This window comes from Girardinichthys multiradiatus, chromosome 6 (genome assembly GCF_021462225.1).
Source record: "Girardinichthys multiradiatus isolate DD_20200921_A chromosome 6, DD_fGirMul_XY1, whole genome shotgun sequence".
NCBI classification, from domain to species: Eukaryota; Metazoa; Chordata; class Actinopteri; order Cyprinodontiformes; family Goodeidae; genus Girardinichthys; species Girardinichthys multiradiatus.
The window spans coordinates 10,671,580-10,699,575 of NC_061799.1; the positions used below are offsets into that span (position 1 = coordinate 10,671,580).

At 42.4% G+C, this 27,996-nt stretch overlaps 2 protein-coding genes across 6 annotated transcripts in view; one reads left to right on the forward strand and one right to left on the reverse strand.

Moving 5' to 3' along the window:
- Window positions 1-5,208: 5,208 nt before the first annotated feature.
- LOC124870100 (WW domain-containing adapter protein with coiled-coil-like) lies at window positions 5,209-27,847 on the reverse strand. Of its 3 annotated transcripts, none has more exons than XM_047368591.1 (13): window positions 27,549-27,847; window positions 27,077-27,110; window positions 25,595-25,784; window positions 23,770-23,861; window positions 16,167-16,276; window positions 15,909-16,006; window positions 15,486-15,761; window positions 12,427-12,543; window positions 12,141-12,286; window positions 11,968-12,059; window positions 9,128-9,251; window positions 8,893-9,020; window positions 5,209-8,816 (listed from the first exon to the last, which is right to left on the reverse strand). In XM_047368591.1, exons 1-13 carry the CDS (start codon window positions 27,587-27,589, stop codon window positions 8,747-8,749), a joined length of 1,518 nt encoding a protein of 505 aa, XP_047224547.1. In that variant the 5' UTR covers window positions 27,590-27,847; the 3' UTR covers window positions 5,209-8,746. The 3 variants fall into 3 exon arrangements, with proteins under 3 accessions (XP_047224547.1, XP_047224546.1, XP_047224545.1); XM_047368590.1 differs by having other exon boundaries at window positions 9,128-9,308; XM_047368589.1 differs by having other exon boundaries at window positions 9,128-9,311.
- The window catches only part of LOC124870099 (MAGUK p55 subfamily member 7-like), a 36,190-nt gene continuing 36,001 nt past the window's right edge, over window positions 27,808-27,996 (forward strand). For 2 of the 3 annotated variants that reach the window (XM_047368581.1, XM_047368582.1), the window contains exon 1: window positions 27,810-27,883. The gene's annotated coding sequence lies outside the window, so the exon portion shown is untranslated. Of the gene's footprint in view, window positions 27,884-27,996 lie in introns of all 3 variants that reach the window. The other variant, XM_047368583.1, reaches the window with a different exon arrangement.

Below are 27,996 nucleotides of genomic sequence, written 5' to 3' on the forward strand. Positions count from 1 at the left end.
AATATAGTGAACCTGGAGTCCAGTCTTTCTCCACCTGCGTTCAGCTTTTCGACACTCTTTTTTTTCATTTCTGACTGGTGGAGCACTTCTCCATGGAGACATTTTCTTCCCAGAAATGACTTTCACTTTAATTGGAGCAATTGAATCAATGATGTCCGAGATTTTAGAATGAAAGTTTTCTACCAGCTCATCTACAATGTTACAGGGCAAAGTGGAGGTAGAAGAGTAAATCTGGTTAAAGGTTTCAGCAGCACCGTCCTTAAAGATGCGTTTTCTTATCATGTCTCTTTGGCAAACTGAGTCATTGCAGATGATGCTTTCAAAAATAACAGAAAAGTGGTCAGATAGGGCAACATCAGTTACAGACACCTTGGAAATGTTTAGACTCTAAGTGATTATCAAGTCCAAAATATGTCCCTGTTTGTGCGTTTGCTGTTTAACATGTTGAGTCAAACCAACATTTCTAAGAGTGTCACATAGATCTATTGCACTTCTGTCTTCAGGATTGTCCATGTGAATGTTGAAGTCTCCCACAAAAATTAACTTAGGAACATGGTTCGGACAGGGCTCTTTACCCAGAGAGCCAAATATTCTGGCGGATTATTTACTGAATAGAAGAGATTAGATGTGAGACATCTGGCTCCTGGCTTGTTCAAAAAGAAACCATCTTGCTTGAAAAGTTGTCTTTTTTCCCAAAACATATTAAAGTTGTCGATGAAGTTCACAGGTGTGCTGGCACATGTTTTTTTCAACCACTTATTAATCATCAGAAGTCCCGAAAAAATCTCATCTCCACAGAAAATCGGTGCAAAGGGTCCGCTGAGAAACACCTTGATATTGAGACCTCCAACAATATTCAGCAGACAAGTGAAATCCTCCTTCAATCCTTCTGATTTTTTCTTAGCCACGTCATCCATGGCTTCACAGTGTAAATTAAAGTAAATTAAGGTCTTCTAGAGACGGGCGCTTTTCTGTGATTGCAAGAATATTCTCTGAGATATTGGACACCACGTTACTGGTACCAATCATAACTTCTATGTTTTTCTTGTTGCAGACGTTTTTCACAGCTGTGTTCCCCACTATTATGGTTCTTGATCTGGTGGGGCACTTTTTCTCTGGCAGCTTAGGAGAAGAATGTTTAGAGTGAAAGTGGTTCTCAAACTTCTTATTGTTCTCAGAAGATGGATCATTTTCCTGGTTTTCGTTCTGTAGTGGAGCAAATCTGTTTTGGAGGGGAACTCCATTATTTCCAGCTGTCTCACTCCTATCAGTTGTTGTGACAGCAGCTCGCTGTCGAAGTCTCCTTTTCCCAGGGGAAACGGGGGCATTTCTCTGTAATTCTGGCCATTCTAATTTATTCAATTGCTGAGATCTTCCAGTGAGTCGTCCACCTTGATTTTTTGGGCATGCCCCTAAAACATGCCAGGGGGGTCTGCCGGTAGGTTTATTCTCAGTGTTCTGATTGCCGGCTGAGTTGTTGAGCTGGCTGTCACTATTTGGGATCACAGGCAGAGTTGAATCATCGCTGTACCCCATATTCACCTCCACATTCACTTCTAGTCGATGGATTTTCATCTCCCAAACAGCCAATTTCTGTAAAAGTGTGTCGAAGTTCTCTGTGGTGAAGGGAGGCATTTTGTGCTGATTAGCTGGCGTCAACTTGTCCTGCTTTCGAGTTCAATTATAAAAACATCAAAATCCTTTAGAAAATAAATAAATAAATAATAATAATCCTTGGGAGTCGCTGGTAAGAAGTTGTTTTAGTCCAATATTTCCGTAATTTTGGCTAACAGATAAAAAGTTAAGAGTAAAAGAATGCAAGCAAGCAGGGAGCTTAGGAGAAAAGCATCTGAGCAGGCAGAGAGGCGGAAGTAGAAGAGGTATCAGATTAAAGGTGAACCACATCTTTCAGATTTTATTTGTAAAAAAAATCTAAATTATTTTTCGTGCTCTTCCCAATTATGCAACATATTTTGTTGGTCTATCACATAAAACACACCAAAGTCTACCCTGTTGTAAATTTATATGAATCGGGTAGTTCAAGAGGTAAGAATACTTTGCAAAGGCCTTAATCACAACTCACCAGCCTGTGATTTTGGCACCAGCATCCACAATACCCATCTCCTGCAGCCATGAATTCATTATGATTTTTCCACTAATGCGGGCCCGCTAGTCAAACATAGCTACAACATGTACAGAAATCCTCCCGGCACATTCAGAGACAACTAAGTAATGACATGTCCCTGTCTCAGCTCACACACGTCAGTGACACAACGTGAGCTTTTAAAGGCTCTGGCCACGGGCTCTCTCATTTATTAAAAGTTTTACAAAGTCAACCAGAGCCAACATGTTGGAAAGAGTTTGAGCGGGGATTGGTCACTCTCACGCAACCCCGCTGGCTGTGACGATGGGAGAGGGGCACTGAGGAGTCAGCCACATCAGGAGTGTAAATAGTCATCAGGGAACAATGAGAGAAGAGAAGAGGGAGGGTGGAAAAATAAATAGAAACAGGTCAAATGGGATGGAAAGTCAAAGCTTTAGATAGAAGTGGGGGGTAAAGGTGGAATGGAGAGGGAGAGGGGCTAATGGGAGTGTAAAGAAAGGGGAAAGAGCGGTACATGGAGAAACAGGGCTAATGGTTGAGCCTACAGCTGGCTTGCAAACCACTGGGTGATAGCTATAAATATATTATGACAGGCAATCAGCACAGTTACCCATGTCCCCTAAGGATGCTTCTGGTGAAAGAAGGCCAGAGGAATCAGGGACTACCCAGGATTGCACACACACACAACCTGACAGATAAGCTATTGCTGAACATTCAGAGTGTGAGATGTTACAAAAATCCCCCAGGAGATAAACCTGACGCAGAGCAGATCAGAGAAGGTGAAGATCACCTTTAACCTTCGACATGACACAAACACTAACAGTGATGGGATTTATAAATCACATGGCTAAAAGACATACCGAGGACATGAAGACGTTCAGGTCTGTCACAGCTGGAAAAAAATTATACACTGAGAAGAATGATTCAATGTACCCCAGACTAAAAAAGAACAGCAGCCTGTCAAATGTTTCTTTAATGGATTTTTTAAATCTAATAGTTAAGCAGTGTAATGAAAGCATAAAGGACAATAAAACCATCTAGCCATAATCGCATTATCAGACAGTTTATCGAAAAATATGATATACCTATAGTTCAGAAAATGCTTTTTGTTCTCAGGGAATCTGAAGGTAGCCGAAGGAAAGATGAAAGTTACCATTAGAGCAGAGCTGGAAGCACAGTCAGCTGGAGAGCCGGGCTGAAGAGGGAACAAGAAGAGGGGGATGCAGGTCAACATTGCAACCTCTGTGCATGTGCAGTCCATTTTGAAAAAAACTTGGGTCATGCTATATGCCTGAATCAAGACAGGTGCACAAGGACATTGTTATAAAATGCTTAGAAACCAAAGGTACCTCTCACAGCTGTAGGAATGTGGCAGTTTATTCCTCTGTGGGGCACGGGGCCCAACATTTTCTGCAGCCAAGCGTTCCTGCAGCTCGATATAATACACTATAGACTTTGTAGCAACAGGGATAAGGCTCATTACTACAAGTTCCTTAAATATAAAACACCTGACCTAATAGAATGTCAAGGAAAAGCCAACGTTTACCACATCCAACATTAACAGCTGGTTAGCAATGAAAAAAGGCCTCTTAGATTTTGTTTAATGTTTGAATATAAACTCGCCTCTCGCCCGTAGGCCCTGTATGGAAGCATAAAAAAATGGATGGATGGATAAAGAAGCTTTAAACAGTCCAAACTAACCTGGGGAATTCTTATTACTCATGTTTACATTTGTGACATTGCTTCTCAGTGTATTGTTGAATTAAAACAAAATTGGAGACTCATTCCTTTCTGTCTATTGTGCTTGTGCCTGCACCTTTGTGGTGATACAGATGTTTTCATAATGAGGTTAAAAAGATCAGCAACAGAAAACAAGCAGTTCCAGAGCGAGAACATTATAAACCCATTTGCAAACACAATAAAACAATCTGAAACACATATCTACCAAACAATAAGTTCTGCAGCATGCACAAACCTATTGCAAAAAATGTTTGCGAAATTTTAGTAAAGCCCTTTTTATTGTGGTAGTATAATGGTTAAAGTCAGAAAAATGTTGTCAAAAGTCAGTTAAGACAAAGCCCTTTTTGCTTGGCTTAGGTTTAAAAAGGCAGAAAAGCTGAAACCCTGCTATTATTTCTTGCCTTTCCAAGCAGTGCCACACTTTTTAATGAACTCTCCCTCTGGTGGTGCAACACGGTAACCGTATCTGAAACTCTTTCAAAACTGGCCCACCATGAATAATTAGAAACCAACCAAACAGCTGCAGCTGCACATTCCTGGGTGTTAAATATAGAATTGATGAAAATTAACTAATTCTTCAAAAGAAGGTGCATTTTAATGTCCGTATTACTTGTCAAATATGCTAAAGAGTTTGCATAGAAGGTGTACCAACTGAAGGAGCTGTTTGTTCTCAGGTTTTGAGCGATGGGGATATGAACAATATTCATCCACTTTTTAAAATTCACTGTAGGGATAAGGCAAATGGGCCCCCAGAGATGCATGGCATCTCAAAGCATAAACAAGGGGGAGGTCAAAAGGTGAATTAATACTGAAATGTTGCAAAAACGATTTCAAATGGACATTAAACATGAAGAAACACCTCCGATTCCTTACAAATAAAGGGAATGAACCGAAAACATCCTCAAAGTGAGTATTTATTGTGGACTAGTGGACACATTTGCAAAAACATACCATAATGTCGTATGTCTGTTAAAGATGGCAATTACAGAAATAAGAATATTCAATTTGTAATTGCACTTGTTACTCAGTAAACTACATTAAGTAAACCCTGCACAAGTTGCCCATCCACCAAAGGGCAACACAGAGACACAGAAGAAATAACCAGACACACACACATACCTAAAAGTAATTTAGAGAGGTCAAGACTGTGGAAGAGTACCCAGGGAAAACCCACTCATGCAGGAGAACTTGCAAACTCCTGCAAAAAAAAAAAATATTCAAACCCAGGGCCTTCGTGCTGCAAGGCAACAATGCCCAAATACGCTTCATTATTTATTCAAATAAAAAATAAAAACAAATACATGCAGATAATTAAAGAAATATGGAATTAAACATGTTTTCAATAAGATATTCTAGCAGACGAGTATATTGTAACTGTTTCACTGTGTATTTATTATTTAATGGCCACATATTCAACACATCATGTATTTATTTTATCAGTAAGCCTTATAACCTTTCACAGAATGATGAGCAGCAACCGTTCCTATAGAGTTATTGCTGCTGTATTCCCACCATTGTGTTGACACAGCCTGCATGCTCCAGACCTGCAAACAGCCAGAGCTCCTGCTGTTATAGAGGTGTTCAGAGGTGCTGAAGATCAGTTCAATCCAGTGGACTTCATTAGCAGCATCTGACTTCTACTTTATCTCTTAAATCCTGTGAAAACAGCAAGGATGTGCTTAGTTTCTTTTTCTTTTAAGGCTTTGATTTTGTTTAATAAACAGTGACAGTATGGAATCTGTTGTGTAAAAGTGCACAAATTAGGTTAGATTAAAAAAAAGAATTAACCTGATTCTTAGAACCCTAATTAAGTGTGATGGAGAACAACTCAGAAAGCAAATTGGACAAACTTTGAATCACAAGGTGTTTCTGGGCTCACTGTTTTTATGTTTCTTGCCACTACTGTTTTTTCTTCCTCATCAGGCACAAGTTCTGTATTATCATTTATATATCTGGACTATTTATATATCTGTATTATCATCTGTACAGAGCCTCGGAGCTGAGGCTGTAAACATTTCCAAGGTGTCTGTAACTGATGTTGCCCTATCTGACCAGGGCTCAACTCAGTTTGATTTTATCCAGCAGCCTGGCTGCTGTTTCAGCCACATCTCACATGTAACATATGAGGTAATGGGTTTTTTAATCTGATGGAAGTCAACTGTGAAACACATGCTCAGATAAGCACAGGGTTCAAGAGAAAAGTGCCCCATGCTACCATCTGGTGGCCTAAGAACAATTACAAGTGCTGAATATTGTTTTGAGACAAGAGCTCTTATTGGATGATTAACGTACATAAAGTGAACTATAGCATACAGGGGAATCTCAGTAATTTAGGATTTAATCAGAAAGTTAATTCTTCAGAGATTTCATTTAAAAAGTTACATGTATTATATAGATTCATTATGTATACTAAGCGTATTTTAGCCGCTTACAGCGAAAACCCAAAATTCTGTTTCTCAAAGAACCAGATTACCTCAGACCAGAATAAATGGACTGCTGGCACAGAAATGTCAGCCTACTAAAAAGTATGCCCAGGTGCTCATTTGACCCATTTTAGAAAGTGAAACCAATATATTATATAGATTAATTACATAGACTGACATATTTCTTGTAATTGTGATGGTAATGGCTTACAGAAAATAAACAAAACTCAGTGTCTTACTGTATTAGAATATTGAATAAGATCAGTAAAAAGGGATATTTTACAGAAATATCAGGCTTCTGAAAAGCCAATACTTGGTTGGGGCTCCTTTAGCATGAATTACTGTATAATGGAAGCCCAAGTTGCTTTGATAGCAGTCTTCAGGTCACCTGCAATGTTGAGTCTGGTCTCATATCTTCACCTTGACAACACTCCATAGATTCTCCATGAGGTTTAGGTCAGCCAAGTTTACTTTATTCCCTATTTGTTGTCTAAATGTTGTGCCCTTCCTTTTCTCAGTTCTTGCCTTCCTCCATTTTGCATTTTTCCTCTATTGTTTGTTCCTTCCTACCTTACTCGTACCCTTAATTTCTTTTTCTTCCTCCCTCATTTCCCATATTCCTCATTTGATCCTTGTATCCTTCCTTTTTGGTTTTTCCAAATCCTCCTTTTAAAGGTTTGAATCATCCAATAGGAGGTAAAGAATTCACTTCCGATTAATAAACATGAGAATGGTCAGCAGTCTTCTCCATGTAAAGGCCATAATATGGTAAATGGACTAAATGGGTGTATATAGTGCTTCTCTAGTAATAACCACCACTCAATGTGCTTTACACTAGAGCCGCATACACCCATGTGACAGGAAGTTGGAAATGAACCCACAACTTTCAGATGGCAAAACTCTTCATACTGTGCCACAGTGGCCCACACCAAGTATACCATTTCTGTATAACAAAATCATTTTTATGGGTTTTAAGCTATGTTCTGGTTTTCTCTGAACCTGAATTATGTTTTTTTTTTATTAACTGCAACCCTTAATCATCAAGATAAAGACAAACATATCACTGCAGATAATAAATCTAAAGGAGTTACTCTTTGAAGTAAATTACATAAATACATTTTAAAAGGTATTTTAAAGGTAATGTATTGAGCTCCACCTACTTAGCAAATCAATCAAGGAAATAAGAAGTCAAGCATTAGGTGCAGTATAGTATTTATTCACATATTTTACTTTATGGAATACAAATACCCTAAATACCCCACCTCCCTAACTCCCCCCCCCCCCAAAAAGGTGCACATCAGACCTGATGGAATCTATTGAAAGAGTAGCGAGACAGGAATTTGTTTTATAGGCGATAAAAGTGTATGACTGCAGCTAAATATGATGTTGGTATAAAAAGTCTTCCCTATTGTAAAGAGTTAATCCTTAAAAAAAAAGAAACCACGTAACCCGATCAGGCTACAGTCAGGTAACAAAAACGTGTGCAGCAACCGCAGCTGCATCAAAAATGAAAGCGTCGATGTCCTTACAGAAACAAAACGGAGAACATGCCTTCCCACTTTGCCTTTTCCGTTTCACTACATGGACGGTAATCATGTGCAACAATAATTTAACTTTGTGCGAATGTAAATTCAATCACTTTTGTAATGTGACACAAAATCTCTTTCCAAGGTAAATCAAAAGGAATGCAGTACGTTCCGAGATAAGAAACAGAACATGGCTGATTGTGTATAAACTACAGAGGGAATGAGAGTTGGCAGCTGAGAGACAATAATGTACAGAACCTCGGTTTTACAAGCGGCTACTGTGCGTCTAGCAGATGTATGCTTTAAACAGAATGGTTCTTAAACATCTCCAGTGTTCAGACAGAACTTCTTCTGACTGGAAAAACAGATTCCCATCAGTTGGGATTGAGAAAACAGATGGAATAAGTAATACCAGGAAGATTTCAGCTCATCTCAAACACAAGATGCTAAAACAATTTCTAAATATAGTGAATAAAAAAGAAATCGTAACATCAGTGAGAATCAATCTGTAAGCTTTAAATGTATGAGAAAGTCTGTTTTAGAAGTGCAAGGAACAGCCTTGTTCATCAACCCAACGAGCTGCTGCACAAACGCTAAGATGTTTGTTTTAGTTCGTCTTGAATCTCGTCCTCAACACTACACATCAAAACACGCCGGAAAACAAGTTCACCCAATATGATACACACAATCCAAGCTCCATGGTCCAAGAAGGTGCGGTCTACGAATAGTCACAGGTCCTCTGTGTCCACTTGGTTTACGTGTCTGAACCACGAGTCTGGCTTTTCAGAGAAACAAGTCATGGTGGACACTGAAAAGAAAATGTTAAATGAAAGGAGGTGGAAAAAGAAAAAGGACTCGTCTGTAGCTGTTTGACACAGCAGAGAAAAGAAACAGGCTGCAGCAGCTTGCTGTCCATATTTCAGCCTTTTCTGCACACAGACGTTCTCAGCTCCTCACACCATGTAGGAGTTCTGGTTCTTCAGTTTGTCCAGCTCTTTGCTCTGCTGCCTCAGAAACAGAACTCTGAAAAACACAAGCCCGGATTAGAGTGTGTTTGTACATCTCGCCTGCATGTTCATGCAAATCTTATTTCCTCTACCTCTGTTCCCTCAGTGTAGCCTGGATTTCGCACACCCTGACCAGAGAGCGAAGGTTTTTCATCTCGGTGCAGATTTCAGACATGTACAGGCTGCCCATGTTGTGTAAATCCTCTCGCAACCGAGCCGCCTGTTGAAACGGGATCACAGTGTTGTCAGCAGTGCCAACACATCTCAACTATAAGACCCAACAAGATCAGGAGCTACGCGAGGTTCTGAGAGTCTGACTGAAATTACCTGCTTCTCAGTGTTCTCTGAAGGCCACCCTTGGATGTGTCGGATGAGGTTTTCATCGAAATGAGTCGCCAGGGTGGGGGTGAAGGAGCCAGGGGAGTCCGACTGGGTTTGGCCGGCGCTGCTGCTGGAGGGTGCATGGGGCAAAGCAGATATGTTTGGACCCGTGCACAGAATCTCCTGGCTGCTGGAGTGAGACAGCTGGTTAACTACAAAGCATAGCCTTGTAAAAGCATTCGTACCTTGAACAAGTTACAAGAACAAACTTCAATGTATTCTAATTTGGTTTGAGGTGACATATCAACTTAGAGCAGAATTATCATTATATTAAATTATAAATATTAGGTGGAAGAAAAATTATACAAAAATCTAAAAATGATTTGCATTTGTGTCAACCCCCATTTACTCTGACACCCCTACATACAACCCAGTTAAACCTTTAGTCTTCAGTTATTACTTAGTAGAGTCCACCTGTGTTGATAGTCTCATTATAAAACCAGCTGTTCTGTGAAGGCCTCAGAGGTTTGTCAGAGAACAAACAGCACCCCGAAGAGCAAGGAGCACAGCAAACAAGCCAGGGAGAAAGCTGGGAAGACGTTTAAAGAAGGATCAACCCAAGCTTTGAGCATCTCACAGAGCCCTGTTCAATCCATTGTCGAAATACAGAGAGCATGGCTCAGCTGTAAACCTACTAAACTGACAGGCTGGGTAAGGAGAGCATTAATCAGAGAAACAGTCAAAAGGTAACTCTACAGGAGGTGCAGATCCACAGCTCAGGTGGGAGAAGCTGTTAACAGGACAAGTAGTTAAGTCATGAGAAGTCCTGTTGGATGGAGAACATGTGGAAGGAACCATGCGGTCAGATAAGGCCACAATTTAACTTTTTATGCCCACATGCAGGAATAATGTGTGGCAGGAAAATAACCATTAACAGACCATCCCTATATTGAAACATGGTGGTATCAGCATCATGGCGTGGGGATGCTTTTCATCAGCAGGGACATAGGAGCTGGTTTGAGGTGACGAAAAGATGGACGGAGCTAAATACAGGGCAATCCTAGAAGAAAACCTGATAGATATGGAAGCAAATCGTTACCATATTTCAAATGAAAAAGCATTTTCAGAAATGCTTTTTCATTTTAAGAATGTGGCTGCATTGTTTGACTCATAAATGAAATTAGTAATCAATAATCCTATTTGCATTTTCTTCTTCAAGACTGCACATTTTATGCCACAATCAAAAAGAGAACAAAGCAGACTTTGCTTTTTCGTTTTCGTGGTCTGCCCGCAAAGTACTGACCAGAACTCGAAAACGAAAAAGCATTCCGAGCTGCGGGCGCAGAAGAGTGACGTCAGCAGCCGCTCTTCCTCAGCTCCCTGCTGACCGAGCTACCCAGCTTGTTCGGTAGGGGGCGCTGTGCACGTCTGCATTGCATTACATTGCAAACGTGCCGAGAAATTGATTGAATGGCAGCACGGCTGAGCTCAATTTGTGGCAGTGGCAGAACTGGTAGTTCCGCTACAGCCTGCCACCAAAGCTGCCACCGGAATGCCACAGCCTGCCGCAGGGTGGCACGGGATTCCGCGAGGATGCAAGAAGGTGCCAGACCGGCTGTAAAAGCTTGCCAATGCGGTTGCCGCTGTTTTTGTCGAAGCTGGTGCTGATTATCGGCAAATGGGATGTCATTATTGTTATAGCCTGTTACCTTTAAATAATGATTTAATTATTTAACAGCTTTAGACCCATAACATAAGGTGATTGTATTTACTTGACATGGAAAATAAATAGCACTATGTGTATGTGTGACGTGTTGAAAGGATGACGAAGATTTATTGCACAAACAACTGGTTTATTATAGAGCGACTATTTTGAATTGTCACTCACAGAAAATTATAAATAAATGCTTAAAAACACGCTGGATGTCCCAGGCCACAAGGATGCCACAGCCTGCCACCGGAACTGCCAGTTCTGCCACTGCCACAAATTGAGCTCAGCCGTGCTGCAATTCAATCAATTTCTCCACACGTTTGCAATGTAATGCAATGCAGACGTGCACAGCGCCCCCTACCGAACAAGATGGGTAGCTCGGTCAGCAGGGAGCTGAGGAAGAGCGGCTGCTGACGTCACTCTGCTGCGCCTGCCGCTCGGAATGCTTTTTCGTTTTCGAGTTCTGGGCAGTACTTTGCAGGCAGACCACAAAAACAAAAAAACAAAGTCTGCTTTGTTTTCTTTTTGATTGTGGCATAAAATGTGCAGTCATGAAGAAGAAAATGCAAATTGAATTTTGGTATCTATTTGCTGGGGCATATTTTGAAAAATAAATCTCAAAAGTATTTTTCTTTTTCATTTTAATTAAGTAAAAGAATGAGCAGTCTTGAAGAAGAAAATGCAAATGCAAATAGGATTATTGATAACTAATTTTATTTATGGGTCAAATAATGCAGCCACATTCTTAAAATGAAAAAGCATTTCTGGAAATGCTTTTTCATTTGAAATATGGTAACAATTTGCTTCCATAGATAGAGGGATGGAGGCTTACCTTCCAACCCTAAACATACAGCCAGAGCTACAACAGAATGGTTCAGATCAACGCATATCCATGTGTTAGGAAGGCCTCTTCAGACCTAGATCTAATTGAGTATCTGTGGACAAGACTTGAAAGCTGATGTTCACAGATTCTCTCCATCCAATCTGACTGAGTTTGACATATTTTGTGGAAGAGAATGAACAAAAAACTTCAGTCTTGAGGTAAGGAAAGCTGGCAGAGACATGCCCCAAACGATTTCCAGTTGTAATAACACAGAGACCTGGTTGTACAAAGTATGATCTTATGGAGAACTACCTTCTCTGCTGCAGAGTTCTTGGGTCCTCGGGACGCTTTTCTGTTGTCTGACACAAAGACCCTGATCCCTGCTTTCCTGAAGGCATGCCACCCTAAAGAGGGAAGTCAAGAGAGTGACAATAAGCTAAAAGCTTGTGGATGAGGAAAAGGTAGTGATTTATGAAGCAGCGTACTCTAGTCTGTGATGGTGTGACGCTGCCGATATGCACGCCCAGGGGTTTCTGGTTGTTCTGGGGCGTGCCGTTCCGAGGTGAAACATATGGGCGTGGTGATGACGCATCTGTCGTCATAGAGACCGGGGACTGACTGGAGTGCTGGGCTGAAATTAGGAAAAAAAACAGTGGATTGGTGTTGGGAATACACATCCTTTTTTTTTTTTTTTTACTGTATTCTGACGAGACAGAGAGAGAAGGGTACATTTGTGGCTGAAAATGGTAAAAGGCTGCAAAGATACCATACCTTGATTGGAGTGTTGTGCAGCTGAGAGCAGAGCAGAGACGTTGAAAGCAGGTCCAGCAGCAAGGAGCTTATGAAGCACAGACCGCAAGGAAGCTTGGGTGACAGCAGCTGCCAAGACTGGAGAGAGGAAGGAAGGAATGAAAATACACAGGAACATGTGACACTGAGCACATACACAACAAGGGAGACCTTTTTTTATTTTCTTTTTTTACCTGCTGCGAGAGGCGGCTAATGTACATATGATTTTACCAACAAAAAAGAAAGAGGTCAAAGGTTACCCAACTAGCACACACTGCATTCTCCCAGAAACAGGATGAAATTCATCATAAATGACAGATGAATGGCTTAGTCAGCAACAGCAAAGAACTTTCATCCATTACTAGCAAAGGACTGCGTTAAATTAACAATATGAATGATGAAATCCTCATTAGCAAGAAAAAAAAAAAAAAAGAAGGAATTTAGACTAGGCATTAAGGCTACAGACGCTAGACAAAAAGAAAAACACAAAATGAAGGTTTGTCATGTTCTGCAGCTTAGTGAAAAAAACTGCTTCATCTAAAGTAAGTTCATTAGATGGATGAGAAACATTGCCCATGCATCAGGAAAACATTTCACACATGTCTGAATAAAGACATGATGAGACATCAAAGAAAGGTGAACCATCAACTGCTGAATGTCATCATTAAATAGAAAAGGCCAATCATGACGGTCAGATCAAGTATGAACAGAGTCCAGTTATAAAGGTTACTGTTTAACTACTACCATTCTATACAAGTTTAGCAGCAAAAAATACCTGCTGCAAATTTCTAGATTTTTCTGTTTTTTTTTTTTGGAATATACAGTTTGCACAAGAACAGTTTAAATTGTGAAATAAAACTAATTTGACAGATTTGATCCTAATAACACTTAATCCTACCTTCAATGATACAATCTCAAAATTTGTCAACCCCTTGAACAGAATTTGTCAAAGAAGCACGCATCATCAGATAAGGTGTGGTCTCACACATATTTGAAGCAACCAATCAAGAGCTTAAGACAGAACGCCACAAATGTCTGGACAGGTGGCAGAAAAAGGAAGACATCAACGGCTGCCATCCTGAGTAGACGAGTGAAAAAAAAAAACCCTGCAACAAAAAAAAAATGGTGGAGGCAGCATCCATTGAGGTTTCAGTTTCTACAAAAATGCTCATACTGAACACTGAACGACTAGAGTCCTGAACTCCTAGACATACACCACTACTGATTCAAAAGCACAAGAAAAGTCAGCTCCAATTTGCTCACAGCTATATAAATCAGCCATAGCAGTTTGGAGATTCTGTTCAGAGGAGTGATGGGTCAAAACTGGGGCTTTACAGTTCTGTGGATCTTCGATCAAGGAGGACAAAGGAAGCATCTGGTGAAAAGAACACCCTGCCTACAGTGAAGCATGGTGGTGCTATGGGACTGCTTTGCTTCCTCTGGCACTGGAAACCTGCAGCATGTGGAGGACCAGATGGATTCATTCAGGTATCAGGATATCTGGGGAGAAAATATATCTAAAACTGCACAAAGGCTTGGTTTCAGAATACATCCTGAAAGATACAAGAATAGATGCCCGACTTGATTTCTATTGGAAATTTCAGGAGGGATCTGAAAAAGACAGTTGCAGCATAGAAACAGAATGGACCTTGCTCATGGGGACTGGGCTAAGATTGGTCAGGAACACTGGCAAATACTGGTGTTTGGTTATGAATCACGTTTGCAACAAACATGCAGCAAAAAAGTGTATTACTGAGCAATAAAGATGCTCGTCCTGAAGGGGTCGATTAATTTAAAAGGTTAAAAGGTGATATAGCGTACCACACAAGGTACACAAGTGTATTATAAAATCTTGCAGGCTTTGACAAACACACCGCTACATAATTCAAAGTTTGCATTAACAGTATTTAGCAACAAAATAATTGTTTCAGACATATTTAATAATAGCTCCTCTGCACCAGGTGTAACCATCAGGCCGGTGACAGCCAATCCAGTTGGTCCAATACATTAGTATGTAAATAGTGACCACATGGACATTTAAATATATTAGCCTACCTAATGTTGCCTTGTTTTGCGGAGTTTTCATGCTGAGAAGTTTGCTGAAGTTTAAGGCTAATGCTAGGACGTTCCTCCCTTTCAATACGACTCAGTGATATTCAGATCATATTTTAAATTTTAGTTTCAGTTAATCATGCGCAAACAAAACCCACATATAAATTTGGCTCTTGCCTAATGACCTTGGAGCTGTTTTCTGAACAACTTACATTTTAATTACTAGCATTTCAGCTGCTCTCTGTTAGATCTATCAAACAGACAGGAAGCTGCTATCAATGTGACAGTAAAAGGAGTGAAACATGCGCAGAAGATTGGGCTGCAGATGAAAACAATCCTGACAGTGCCCTAACGGGTATTGCGATTGGTTAAGAACTCCAATGCATATCATTTAAAATTTGTGGGATAGGGACTCTGATCCAATAATTGGGATGAGATCAGGAGAATTCCCCCCAAGTTAATAAGTAAAGAAACAGCAAAGGTAGCCTGCATGCACAGCTCATGGTTTTCCATCAGTCTGCAGCTGTACAGAAGAGATGCTAGTAACAATACCAATATGATTAGACACCTTAAGTTTTAGCATTTGGCAGAAACTAAGACATTTACCTGCTAATTAAGCTTAAGACTCAGTTCACCTATGATTAAGAAGGGGGACTCAGGTTTACAGAAGCAAAGGGCTGTTTTGGAGGCAACAACACCACTGTGACGGGTTTCCACCCCACCAGATAATAAAGTAAAACAGATGTTGTTCTTTTCATCATCATAGACTGTGGATGAAGAGCTAAATGCTGCCTGAGGTTATAGATAGTGTTTTCTGTCCTAGTTTGGAGCTGTGAGGGTCAGGTAAGCCACTCAGTGATCCCACATACCCACTACAGTGCTAACTGAGACATATATGTACAGGTTTTATCTGATGTGACCAATATGAGTTTTATATTAAAGAAAATTAGGTATTAAGATATTGTGCTCCAAGTCCATACTGTCCTCACCTTCATTGAGCTTGGCCATGTCCATGTTGCCGTTGTTCATCTGCAGAGTTGCCTGCAGAGCCGGAAGGAACTGATGCAGGACGGCCGGGTCCTGAAGCAGTGCAGAGGATTGCGACTGCACACATGGAGCCCCCTGCACTGTAGATGAGGAGGAAGATGACATGTTGGAAGGGGTGGACCCTAAAGATCCAGCTGCAGAGTTTAGGCTCTGAGAAGAAGAGAGAGAGGAGGAAAGGCTGCTGTTTGATGACGTGGATTGGTCCCCTGATGTCGTCTCTGGGTAAAAAAGCAGAACAGTGAAATCGGTAAATGCAGAAAACTACACAGAATATAATTTGTGGCCATACTTTACTAACGAATGGATAATGTCTCACAAGAGTAATTATGTAGTTAAATAAACATCATTTCACAGCTTATTCTTACTAGTTGTGGCTTTGTCCTGCAAGGCCTCTTGTCTATAGTCCATGTCCTTGGGGAAACTGTTTGCTCCCATCTTGGCTGAGTCTTTCTGCCGCTGTTCCCTAAAATAAAGCAAGCATATTTGTGAATCCAGTGTGACTATGCACATGAAAAGTAATGTATGGAGAGTGACACTCGAAGCACTGCTGCACAACGCAGAGTGAGGTATGTTAATGGTTCAAAACGTTAATGCTTGGAGGCTGAGATGAAACTTTGCCTTGCCTCTCCAGCAGGTCCTTGGGCTTCTCCCACTGGGAAACTTCAGTCCTACAGTTGTAGTAGTACTTCTTGCCGGAGGAGCTAATGTGTTCTGTCCAGTCGTCAGCAGGGTCCTAGTGTTGAGAGAGATGTCAAAGGATAAAGATCAAGCCATACTGTGGGCCGGACAAAGTTTGCAGGAAAGCTGGAGATGAAAAAGAGTAGAATTTTAAAATCAATTCTTTGGCGCACAGGCAGCCAGTGGAGTGAAGACAGAGTGGGAGAGATATGTTCGTGTTTGCATGTGCCTGTTAAAACTGATGATTGAAAACTCAAAAAGTGGCCCTGTTATTGGGATCGTTACTTTTACCGTTTTCTCCACTGTCTGTTCCATGAGAGCATCAACAAATATGAATACATTCAAAAATATGATCAAATGCAGTTACTGTGTGCAGTTCATTGATGAAAATCACCCTTCTTTATTTAACTGATGTCCTGAAGAAGCCTGTTGCAAAATGGCAGTCAAAGAGACACAGTTACCTAAAAAGAAAATACTGAAAAGTTGTAGTTTTTTCTAATTCTAACTTTTATCATTATCACAATAGTACCACAAAATACTCGTACTCGTCCCCTGGGCCTCCTCCCGGTGGGACGTGCCTGGAACACCTCCCAGGAGGCATCCGGTATAGATACCCGAGCCACCTCAACTGGCTCCTCTCGATGTGGAGGAGCAGCGGCTCTACTCCGAGCTCCGGGCCGTGGGGCCCCCATTACTGTGGCAGCCGCACCGATCCGTCTGTCGATCTCCCGCTCCATTCTTCCTTCACTCGTGAACAAGACCCCGAGATACTTGAACTCCTCCACTTGAGGCAGGAACTCCCCTCCAACCTGAAGAGGACAAGCCACCCTTTTCTGGTCGAGAACCAAGGCCTCGGACTTGGAGGAGCTGATCTTCATCCCAGCCACTTCACACTTGGCTGTGAACCGCCACAGCACATGCTGTAGGTCTTGGCTAGAGGGGGCCAGCAGGACCACGTCATCTGCAAAAAGAAGAGATGAAATCCTCTGGTCCCCAAACCAGACCCCCTCCGGCCCTTGGCTGCGCCTAGAAATCCTGTCCATAAAAGTTATGAACAGGACCGGTGACAAAGGGCAGCCCTGCCGGAGTCCAACATGCACCGGGAACAGATCCGACTTAGTGCCGGCAATGCGAACTAAACTCCTGCTCCGCTTGTACATTGACCGGATGGCCCCTAATAAAGGGCCCCCGATTCCATACTCCTGGAGCACCCCCCACAGGTCATCACGAGGGACACAGTCGAATGCTTTCCCCAGGTCCACAAAACACATGTGGACCGTTTGGGCAAACTCCCATGAACCCTCAAGTACCCTGTAGAGGGTATAGAGCTGGTCCAGTGTTCCACAACTGGGACGAAAACCACACTGTTCCTCCTGAAGCCGAGGTTCGACTATCGGTCGGACTCTACTCTCCAATACCCGGGCGTAGGCCTTACCAGGGAGGCTGAGGAGTGTGATCCTCCTGTAGTTGGAACACACCCTCCAGTCACCCTTCTTATAAAGGGGGACCACCACCCCAGTCTGCCAATCCAAAGGCACTGTCCCCGTCCACCACGCAATGTTGAAGAGGCGTGTCAACCATGACAGCCCCACAACATCCAAAGACTTAAGGTACTCAGGGCAGACCTCATCCAACCCCGAAGCCCTGCCACCACGGAGCTTTTTAACCACCTCGGTGACTTCAGCCCAGGTGATGAAAGAGTCCAACCCCGAGTCCCCAGCCTCTGTTTCCACCAGGGAATGCGTGATGGCAGGATCGAGGAGATCCTCAAAGTACTCTTTCCATTGCCCGATAATGTCCCCAGTCAAGGTCAGCAGCTCCCCACCAACACTGTAAACAGTGTTGGCGAAGCACTGCTTCCCCCTCCTGAAGCGCCGGACGGTTTACCAGAATCGCTTCGGTGCCAACCGGTAGTCCTTCTCCATGGCCTTCCCAAACTCCTCCCAGGTCCGAGTTTTTGACTCTGCCACCACCCGGGCCGTGGCACGCTTGGCCCCACGGTACCCGTTAGCTGCCTCAGGAGTCCCACAAGCCAACCACAGCCAATAGGACTCCTTCTTCAGCTTGACAGCGTCCCTTACTGCCGGTGTCCACCACCGGGTTCGGAGATTGCCGCCGCGACAGGCACCGCAGACCTTACGGCCGCAGCTACGGACGAAGCTCTCCCGGAGGTGGGAGTTGAATACATCCCTGGCCAGGGGGTCCGCCAGACGTTCCCAGCAGACCCTCACTATGCGCTAGGGCCTGCCAAGTCTGTCCGGCTTTCTCCTCCCCCAGCAGATCCAACTCACCACCAGGTGGTGATCAGTGGACAGCTCAGCCCCTCTCTTCACCCGAGTGTCCAAAACATACGGCCGAAGGTCTGATTATACGACAACAAAGTCGATCATTGACCTCCTGCCTTGGGTATCCTGGTGCCAAGTGCACTGATGGACACCCTTATGTTTGAACATGGTGTTCATTATGGACAATCCGTGACTAGCACAGATGTCCGATAACAAAGCACCACTCAAATTCAGATTGGGGAGGCCATTCCTCCAGATCTCGCCTCTCCAGGTGTCACTGTCGCTTCCCACGTGGGCGTTGAAGTCCCCCAGCAGAATAATGGAGTCCCCGGGAGGGGCACTACCCAGCACCCCCAACAGGGACACCAAGAAGGCTCCGCACTACCGCTCGGCCCGTAGGCCTTAATGACAGTCAGAGACCTATCCCCAACCCGAAGGAATGCGACCCTCTCATCCACTGGGGTAAATCCCAACATGAGACAGCTGAGCTGGGGGGCAACAAGCAAACCCACACTCTCGACCTCCCTGCACACGCTCAGGCTCCTTCCCCCACCAGCGAGGTGACATTCCACATTCCTGGAGCCAGCCTAAGCATCCGGGGATCGTGCCGCCGAGGTCTCCACCTTCGTCCGCCGCCCAATCCTCTTTGCACCGGTCCCTCACGGTTCCCCCTGCAGGTGGTGTGCCTACTGGGGGCCCACCACCTGTTGCAAAATGGCAGTCACAGAGACACAGTTACGTAAAAAAAAAATACTAAAAAGTTGTAGTTTTTTCTAATTCTAACTTTTATCATTATCACAATAGTACCACAAAATATTGTGATAAAATTCTAGGTACATATCTCTCACCCCTAATCTGAGTGCACTACAGCGCCTTCCAAAAGTATTCAAACTTTCTCACATTTTGTCGCGCTACAACAACAAAGAGTTCTTAGGATTTTATGTGACAGACCAACACAGAGTCAATAACAATGAAAGTAACACTTTCATTGTTGTTTGACATGGTTTAATACTCTACTGCATCTTGCATTTGTATTTAGTCCGTTTAAATAAAATCCGGTGCAACTAATTTACTGCAGACGTCACCTAATATCCAACTTGCATCCTGAGTTTATATCCTAATATTTGAATACCTCGATGAGTACTGTTCAATCTAAGGCTGCAGAATTTATCACAAATATATCATCATCACTAGGGTTGGGCGGTAATAAGGTATACCTGCGGTATCTTTCAAAAGCAACGGTATCAGTTTCAATACAGTCATAAGAAAATATAGGAGATAAGGATTAAATATAAGATAATTAAATCAATGTCTAAAAATTAATCTATGTCCAGCAGCACTTATATGTGGTTGAATTTTCAGTTTTACTTTCACAGTAGTGAGACTTTTGATGTTTATGAACGTGACGTCATCACGTGACAGCGAGGAGGAGGAGGAGGAAAAATGAGAGAGAGAGAGAGATGTTAAGTTGCGCACCGCATGAACTCATCGCTAAGAAGAACACGACATCTGCAGTCTGGCAATACTTCAGGTTCCTAGCAAATGAGAAGGGGGAGCCAGTAAATACTGATGAGGCAATATGTAAATTATGTAATAAGAAGGTGACTGCAAGGGACGGAAACACGTAGAACCTAAGGACGCATCTCAGAATTAACCGTCCACTCACTGCTGCGAGGATGCATTTGGCCCCGAGTTCAATAAGTGCAACAGTTTCAACACCTCCTGCTGATACCGATGCAGGACCAAGACCAACCACAACTAAGTCCACCGCCACTTATACACAGTCAACAATAATGGGGGCCTTCGGGAAAACAACGAAGTACAAAAGGGACAGTGCCCGTTAGAAAACCTGCACGGATGCAGTGACAAAATACGCTACATGCATGCTCAGATTGCTGCAAAGTCAACGCCATTGACTGTCCACTGTCTCTACATGCTCATCCGGGAGGAGGGAATGCTGCAAGTCACTGACTGGATGCAATCTGCTGGGTTTCCTTAGATAGAAAAACTTTTTATCCAATTTGAATAAAAAGCTAACTCCGACTGCACTGTTCAATTGTTAGGATTAATAGGAATGTATGTACCTGATTGTTGTGAAGTGCCTTGAGACTACATGTGTTGTGAATTGGCGCTATATAAATAAAACTGAATTGAATTGAAAATACTTGGCGAAGGAAATGGTCTTTTTCCACACGGTGGAAAAAAAGTCCTTTAAGGACATGGTAAAGGTCCTAGATGCCCAGTACGAGCTACCTGGACGGAAACATTTCTCACAAACAGCCGTCCCACATTTATGTATTAAAGTTAGAGATGAGGTTCAAGTACCGCTGTCAGAGGCCGACAGTTATTCTTTAACAACTGACATGTGGTCGTCATTTAACATGACTCCATATATGTCCCTGACTGTCCACACCATTACACCCGAGTGGAAACTTGAATCCAAATGACTCCAAACAACGTATTTTCCTGAGAGTCATACGGCGGACAACCTTGCTGCAGCGCTCAGAGCTGCACTTCAGGACTGGAAACTTGACGAGAAAAAACTTTCAGCCATAACCACTGACAACGCTGCCAACATTTCTGCCGCAATCAGGTCCCTGCATTGGCCGTGGCTTAACTGCTTCGGTCACAATCTAAACCTGGCTGTCACAAATGCAATTTATGACAATAGGCAAAAAACCGAGCGCGCCCTCGGAGTGTGCCGTATTATTGTCGGGGCCTTTTCACACAGCTGGCAACGTAAGAGTGAACTCCACAAGAAGCAAGTGGAGTTGGGACTCCCAGAACATAGCCTCATAACGGTAAGCATAAATTTGTATCTAAAAATCTGAATCTGTTATAACATAGGCAAACGAAAAATATAATAATATACATTAAGGGGATTATATATTATTTATTTATTAATTCATTTGTTTATTCATCTATTAATTCATTTGTTTATTAATTCATTCATTCATTCAACTGCGCAACTTGCTGGGGCTCCAAACTGGTAATGGTGGAGCGCATCCTGGAGCAGGCCCAGGGGACCAGACACGTCTTGTCTGACAACAGAAAGAGCAGCCTGTCCCTGACCTGGCAGGACACAGACGTCTTGAAAGCTGTTCACGACGCACTGAAACTAGTCAGTGACTTCACTGATATTTTGTCAGGAGAACATTATGTGACCAGTTCTTCTATCCTCCCCATACTCCAGCTATGCAGGGACAATGTGTCGGCTGTGTCAGAATACGACCTCCAGCTAACAAAGTCAATCAAAACTAGAATTCTAAAAAAGCTAGAGGCCAAATATGAATCCGATTCAGTGCGCAAATTAATGCGAAAATGCACTTTCCTCGACCCTCGTTACCGTGGAGGATATGAGACTGATGCCAGCGCATTGGCTGAGACCAAGGCAGAATTACAGGCTGACATCGTGAGCTTAGAGGACCAAGCACCAGCAGGTCCAGTGGTCATCATCAGAGTGGAAGAGGGAGAGGCACAATCCAAACCCCCACGAAAAAGGGTGACTCTGTGAAGTCTTCTGCAAAAACAAGCCGATGCAGTGGCAGGTCCCATCGGCAGCGTAGAAGACCGAGTCGGAGCTGATATAACAGCCTACTGTTTGGAGCAGGTTATCCAAGCAAAGACCCACTTCTGTGGTAGAAATGTGCTGCCGGGCGTTTTCCCCTGATGACACGAGTGGCCAGAAAGTACCTGTGCGTCTGTGCCACAAGCTCGCCGTCGGAACGGGTTTTCAGCACCGCGGGAAAAGTTGTAAGTCCCCAACGTTCCGTGTTAAATCCAGAAAAAGTTAACATGCTGTTTTTTCTGGCTTAAAATCTTGACTAAACCTGTTGACACTTGCCACCCAGCTCACTGCTATTATTTGTTTCTTTTACTTTTACCACTTTTTTAAAGGTCGCTCTTTTTGTTATTTAAAGTTGTTCAGGCTATGATTTAATTTAATTGATTTGTGTGCGCATTCTGCGCAAAAACTGTTTTGGGTGATCAGGTTAGTTTAATTTTTTTGACTGTTATATTTGCACTTTTTAAGCTGTTTCTAATAAACGTTAATATTGTGCACATTATGTTGTTATTGTTTCATTATTAGTGTTTGGTATTTAATTTCTGAACAAGTAGGCACAAGTCAACAGTTTGGTGACGCCGTCTCAGCCTTAAGTCATAATTTTTAATTAGTCACGGTAATGCTGTTTACCGAGGTAAAATGTGGAGACGGTATGAAGGTATCAGAATTTGGATACCGCCCAACCCTAATCGTCACTATATCAGTGTGCACAATATTCATATCGCAAAGGACTGTTTGGATTGCAATGATTGATGGCTAATATATTCCAAGAGTTATGAACTAGCATTGTAAATGCTACAGTAATATTTAGCCAGTTGGATAGAGTCTCACAGCCACAGATGCCCACAGCGAACACAAATGATCGTCCCCTAAATGTTACAGAGTGATGGAAGCACAGATGAGAAGGAGAGGAAAGAACAAAATAGGCATTACTGCAACTTATATTGGTATCACAACATTCTGGAGGAGCTGCAGATATCCACAGCTCATGTGAGGCAGTGTGTTGTTGTGCAGTCCACAAATCTGGCCTTGAGGGAAGACATGATGGCAAGAAGAAAATAGAAGAGGCATAAGAAGTGCCATTTGCAGTGTGCCAACAGGACATGTAGGGTACACACAGCAAACATGGACTGGTCAGAAAAGAGAACAATGTTGGACAACATTTTTTCATAAAACTAACACTGTTCATCACCCTGAACACACCATGAGGCATGCTGGTGGCAGAATTGTGCTGTGGATGCATTTTTTAAGCAGGGACAGGGTAAGTGGTCAGAGTTCATGGAAAGATTGATGGAGCTAAATATAGGGCAATTATTTGCAAGAGAGCACAAGTGAAATCTCTCTTCAACACCATATTAGTCACACAAACTCTCCAACAAATTCTCCAACTCAAAACTACAAACTAACAAAGACGTCCATAAGCAGCACCAGATCAACAAAAACATAAGATCATAACAACAAGCAACAAATCAAGTGATAACGTCTGGCATGGCTTTGGAGATGATCGCTTGCCTGTGTGTGCATGGCTCGGGGACACCTTTTAAATGTTATCCTGTTGTTGAGTTTCTTTTGATGAACATTTACACATAAAAAGGCTTGAGAAAACGGCACATGTAATGCTTCAAAGCAAATCTGACAAAACGTTCAGCAGGAAAAGGAAGGAGGGTAAATAATCAGATAACAGGAACAGTAACTCACTCTCTCTGCAGGCTTGCTCTGGCTCGCAAGAGTTTCAGTGCATTGGTTGGAGCTGTTGTTGTGAGAGGCATCCTGAGGAGAGCCGCTGGTCCCTGTAACAAATTCTTTAGTCAGATAAACACGCCGCACTCTGACTTACACATGGTGCCGTTTTGCATTTGAGGCATTATGTTGTGATGTGACGGCTAGTTGATTGCAAGCATTCTCACAAGCTTTCAGTTCATTCGGGAAAGATTGATCATTGCTTTTAATCCTACAGCACAAAACACCATCTAAGGAGTGGTTAGAGAGCATAGTTGTGGTCAGAAGTTTACTCAAAACCAAAGTAGTCATTAATTTTAGGCTGCGAATGATTTGTTTGACTGTTCAGCTCCAGAGTGGAATGATTAAATCACTTACATCTTGAATTAGTTTTATAAACAGGTTCTGGGTGCATTAATTTGCTTATGGTGGATTTTCTCTAATCTACATATGGTCAAAATTAGACCTCCAGCTCTAAAAAAAAAAAATGCTAAAAAAAAAAAATGCAACTAATTTGATGAAATGTCTCTTAGCAAGTTACAACTCAACCACATGCATTTTGGCGATACAAGACTCTGGCATGATTCTGCTTGGATAATTGACAACTCTTCTTGCCAGAATTGATAGCTTTAACCTAAATTTTACTAAAGTTTTGTAAAACAGACCTGGATTCAGGCATAAACCACCTCTTTTTTAAAAAGAGGGCAAAGGTTCAGTATGGTCATTAGTAAAGCTTAGGGTTGCCTCCTTTGCCCATTCTAAAACCAGCGTTTGGGACAATTTCCTAAATGGAACGTTCAATTGTGTCCAAGTTACAACCATTTAGCTTTTGACTTGAGGAAAATTTGAAGAATTTGGAAGTAGTTCTCCCTAATTATTTCATTCATCTAGTGCAATGCACTGACAGTGAAAACAGATCGCCAGCATGATCCTGCCACTGAATCTTTGTCTCATCTGACCATAAATCTTTTCACCAAAAGGCCCTTGGCTTGTTCATGTGGGCAGCAATAACTTTTAGTAGAAAAAATTTGATTTTAAGAGCCAGGGTCTCATAGTTTGGAGGGCACTTTCTCAAACCATAGCAATGTAAAACCTAACTACTGGTGGACAGCGACACTGGTGTTCTTGCAGTTTTTCTCTTCATGGCAGGCCTGAGCTTTGGTCATTGATGGGTTCTTTCTGTTTGTACCAACCAATTTCATATTATCTGGTAGTGACCTCCAGACCCTAGCAAAGTGATGACATATCCAAACAACCTGTATTTGCAACCACTTCTCATTTGGACCCTTGCATCCCCAGTTGCTAAGACATGGTTCAAACTGTTCTGAGCATTGTTAAACCCAACAGATGCTGTTAAACACCAGCTGTTATGCTGGCGAAGAGAAACTACCAGGTAAAATCAGTCATCATGGCTAACGAGCAGTTAACAGGTCCTGCTGAGTTTTTTTTTTGTTAATCCCTGCAGCTGGATGTTGTATGCTCAATTCTCCCTGACAAAAGAATGATTAAAATATTTCAAAGCCCAAAATCAATATGAAATTCCTGCCAATGACCACAACTGCACATAGCATAGAATATGCATGTACAATATGTCAGACATCGACACAAAAAATGCCACAGAAGAGCCATGGAAAATTATCTTTATCTGGTAAAACTGCTGATAATTATAAACTCCCAATTGGATGACAGACAGACACAGCAGCTTGTGAGCATTCATCCAAAACAAAGGTCTATTTTTCCCTCATTTGAGGGAACCCAAAGTAAACACCATTTGTCTCTGCAAAGCCATTACACCAAGGCTTACCATTTTTTCCTCGAACGGTAAAGGAGGTTTTGGCCTTGCCATGTTGCCCCATAACATCTCCCTGTCTGCTGACCGGACTTTCATCAGACCGTCGCAGCACCTTGTAAGGGGGTATGGGATCTGATGAACCATCACGCATCTTGTAGCGGTGAAGGCTGCTGGACTGGCTCTTTGGCTGAGATTTATGGGTCTAGAAAAGAAAGAGTGGAGAGTAGGTGACACCGCTGAGGCTCAAACTTGAAACAGTTATCGTGAAGTTGGAGTTCTAAGTTTGGATACATCTAGCCACCCGAAACCTCTATTCACAAGAGCGGAAATAAGTAATGATTTATTTAGCTTTTAGGGCCAACCGGAGTAAAAAATATAACAAGCCACCATCTAACTGAAGTAATACATTAAGATTTAGGAATAAGGTTTAACAGACACCTTTGACTACAGAGCCTTGCAAAAGTATTCCTACTGCTTGGACTTTCCTATTTCCTACCAACAGAAAAAGAAAACGCGAGTACTTTATTGTATTTCATGTGATAGACTAACACGAAACATTGCATAATGGTGAAGTGAAAGAAAAAGGCAACATGGCTCTTAACATTTTTTACAAATCGGAAAAATGTGGTGTGCATTTACATCCAGGTCCTTTCACTGCAAGGCCACCTCATTAGTGAACAGAGTCCACTTGTGTGTAATGTAAACTCAGAGGTTTGTTAGAGAACTTTAGTGAATAAACGGCATCACGAAAACCAAGAAATACAGCAGGCAGGTCAGCAAAAACCGTTGTGGAGACGTTTAAGGCCGTCCATCTAAACATACAGGCCAGGCAAGCCACCAAGAAGCCCATGAAAACAATGGAGGAGCTGCAGACATCTACAGCTCAGGTGGGATAATCTGTCAGCAGGTCAACTATAAGATGTGCACTACACAAAATTGGCCTATATTACAAAGAGTCATGGAGAAAGCCATGGTTGAAAGAAAGCGATAGGAAGTCAGTCATGTTTTGCAGTTTGCCAAAGTTCTTGTAAGGAACGTTAAACAAGTGGAAGAAGGTGCTCTGGCCAGATGAGAACTGAACTTTTTTTTAGCCCACTGCTCATCATCCTGAAAACACCATCCCCACAGTGAAACATGGTGCTGGCAGTTGTTGGGAAGCATTTCTTCAGCAGTGACAGGAATACTGGTCAGAGTTAATGAGGAGAAGAAGGCAATCCTGAAAGAAAACCTGTTAAGAGGATGCAGAAGACTTGAGGCAGAGGTTCCGCTTCCAGAAAGCAAAGGCACACTTGTCCAACATTTTGAAAAAAAGGTTTTTTTTTATCCTTCTATTTCCCAGCCATGTGCTACTTTGTTTTGGCCCGTGGCATTACTTACTGTGAAATACACTGACATCAGATGTGACGTGATAAAATGTAAATAATTAAGTTCATATATGAATACTTTGCAAGGCACTGAACGTTGATGCGCCAGAATAAAACGGCGAAACAGTACCTGATAGGACTGTGAATCCCTTCTTTCGTTGCACCTGTGGAAACACACAGAACAATTTTCAATGTCAGTTTGCACCGTCACCTTCGTTAGTTTTCTTCCAACACACTTTGTGGATGTCTTTAAGTTAGCAAACGTTGGCAAAGTTAGCACGATTTCCATCTTGTACCCAGTTGTTTGGGAATGAAAATAAAAAACAAATGACTAAAATCCTCAATCACTTAACAAGAAATATGTATATAGGTGTGTATTACAAATCTTCGATCAGTATTTTTTAGTTAACGTCATGCTAACGTTTGTAGCCTAGCTAAAAAAAAAAAAAAAAAAAAACCGGAACCCCTAGCTAACCAAATGCAGTTAGCAGGTAGCCATGGCAGCTAACAGCTAACAGAACGATACCATCCCTTAGATTAAAACTGCTACACATATGCTCCTTGATTGCATATGACAATGTTATGAACAGTGCTTGATTTACCCATCGCTGACTCTTGCTGGTTTCCTTGCATACATCACCATCAAGGCCCCGGTGATGTGTGTGTGTGTTTGAGGGGGAAACCGTGGCCTCCTGTCTGTCTGCTCTCAGTTTCTTTTTTTCTTCAGCTTCCTGGTGTCTGTTCTCGGCCTATCTCACAAGACAAACGGCTACAAATCGAGCGCCGAGCACCAGCTCTGCATAGCGGGTGGTACAATTAAAACCCACCCTCGATGCATCATTTGGCATTTAGTACGGTATGCGGTGGACTCGGCCGACGTAGCTCAACGGAGAGCAGCAGAGGCAGGCAGGAGGAAGCGGAGGAGACCGACTCCTCGGTAATGTTTGGCTGGTAAAAACCGGTTCCGGGCTGACCTTTCAAAATAAACTGTTGACTTGTAAGAAAGGGCATATACTCGGCTTTAGTTTAATTTCATTTTAAACTCTACAC

Excerpts from the sequence above, each read along its gene's own strand:
- LOC124870100 (XM_047368589.1), bottom strand. The coding sequence starts at position 27,589 with ATGGTGATGTATGCAAGGAAACCAGCAAGAGTCAGCGATGG. Across the intron at positions 16,277-23,769 it reads AGAGCAAGCCTGCAGAGAGA|GACCCTGCTGACGACTGGAC; the intron begins GTGAGTTACTGT and ends TCTCAACACTAG. Across the intron at positions 12,060-12,140 it reads TCACACCATCACAGACTAGA|GGTGGCATGCCTTCAGGAAA; the intron begins GTACGCTGCTTC and ends TTCCCTCTTTAG.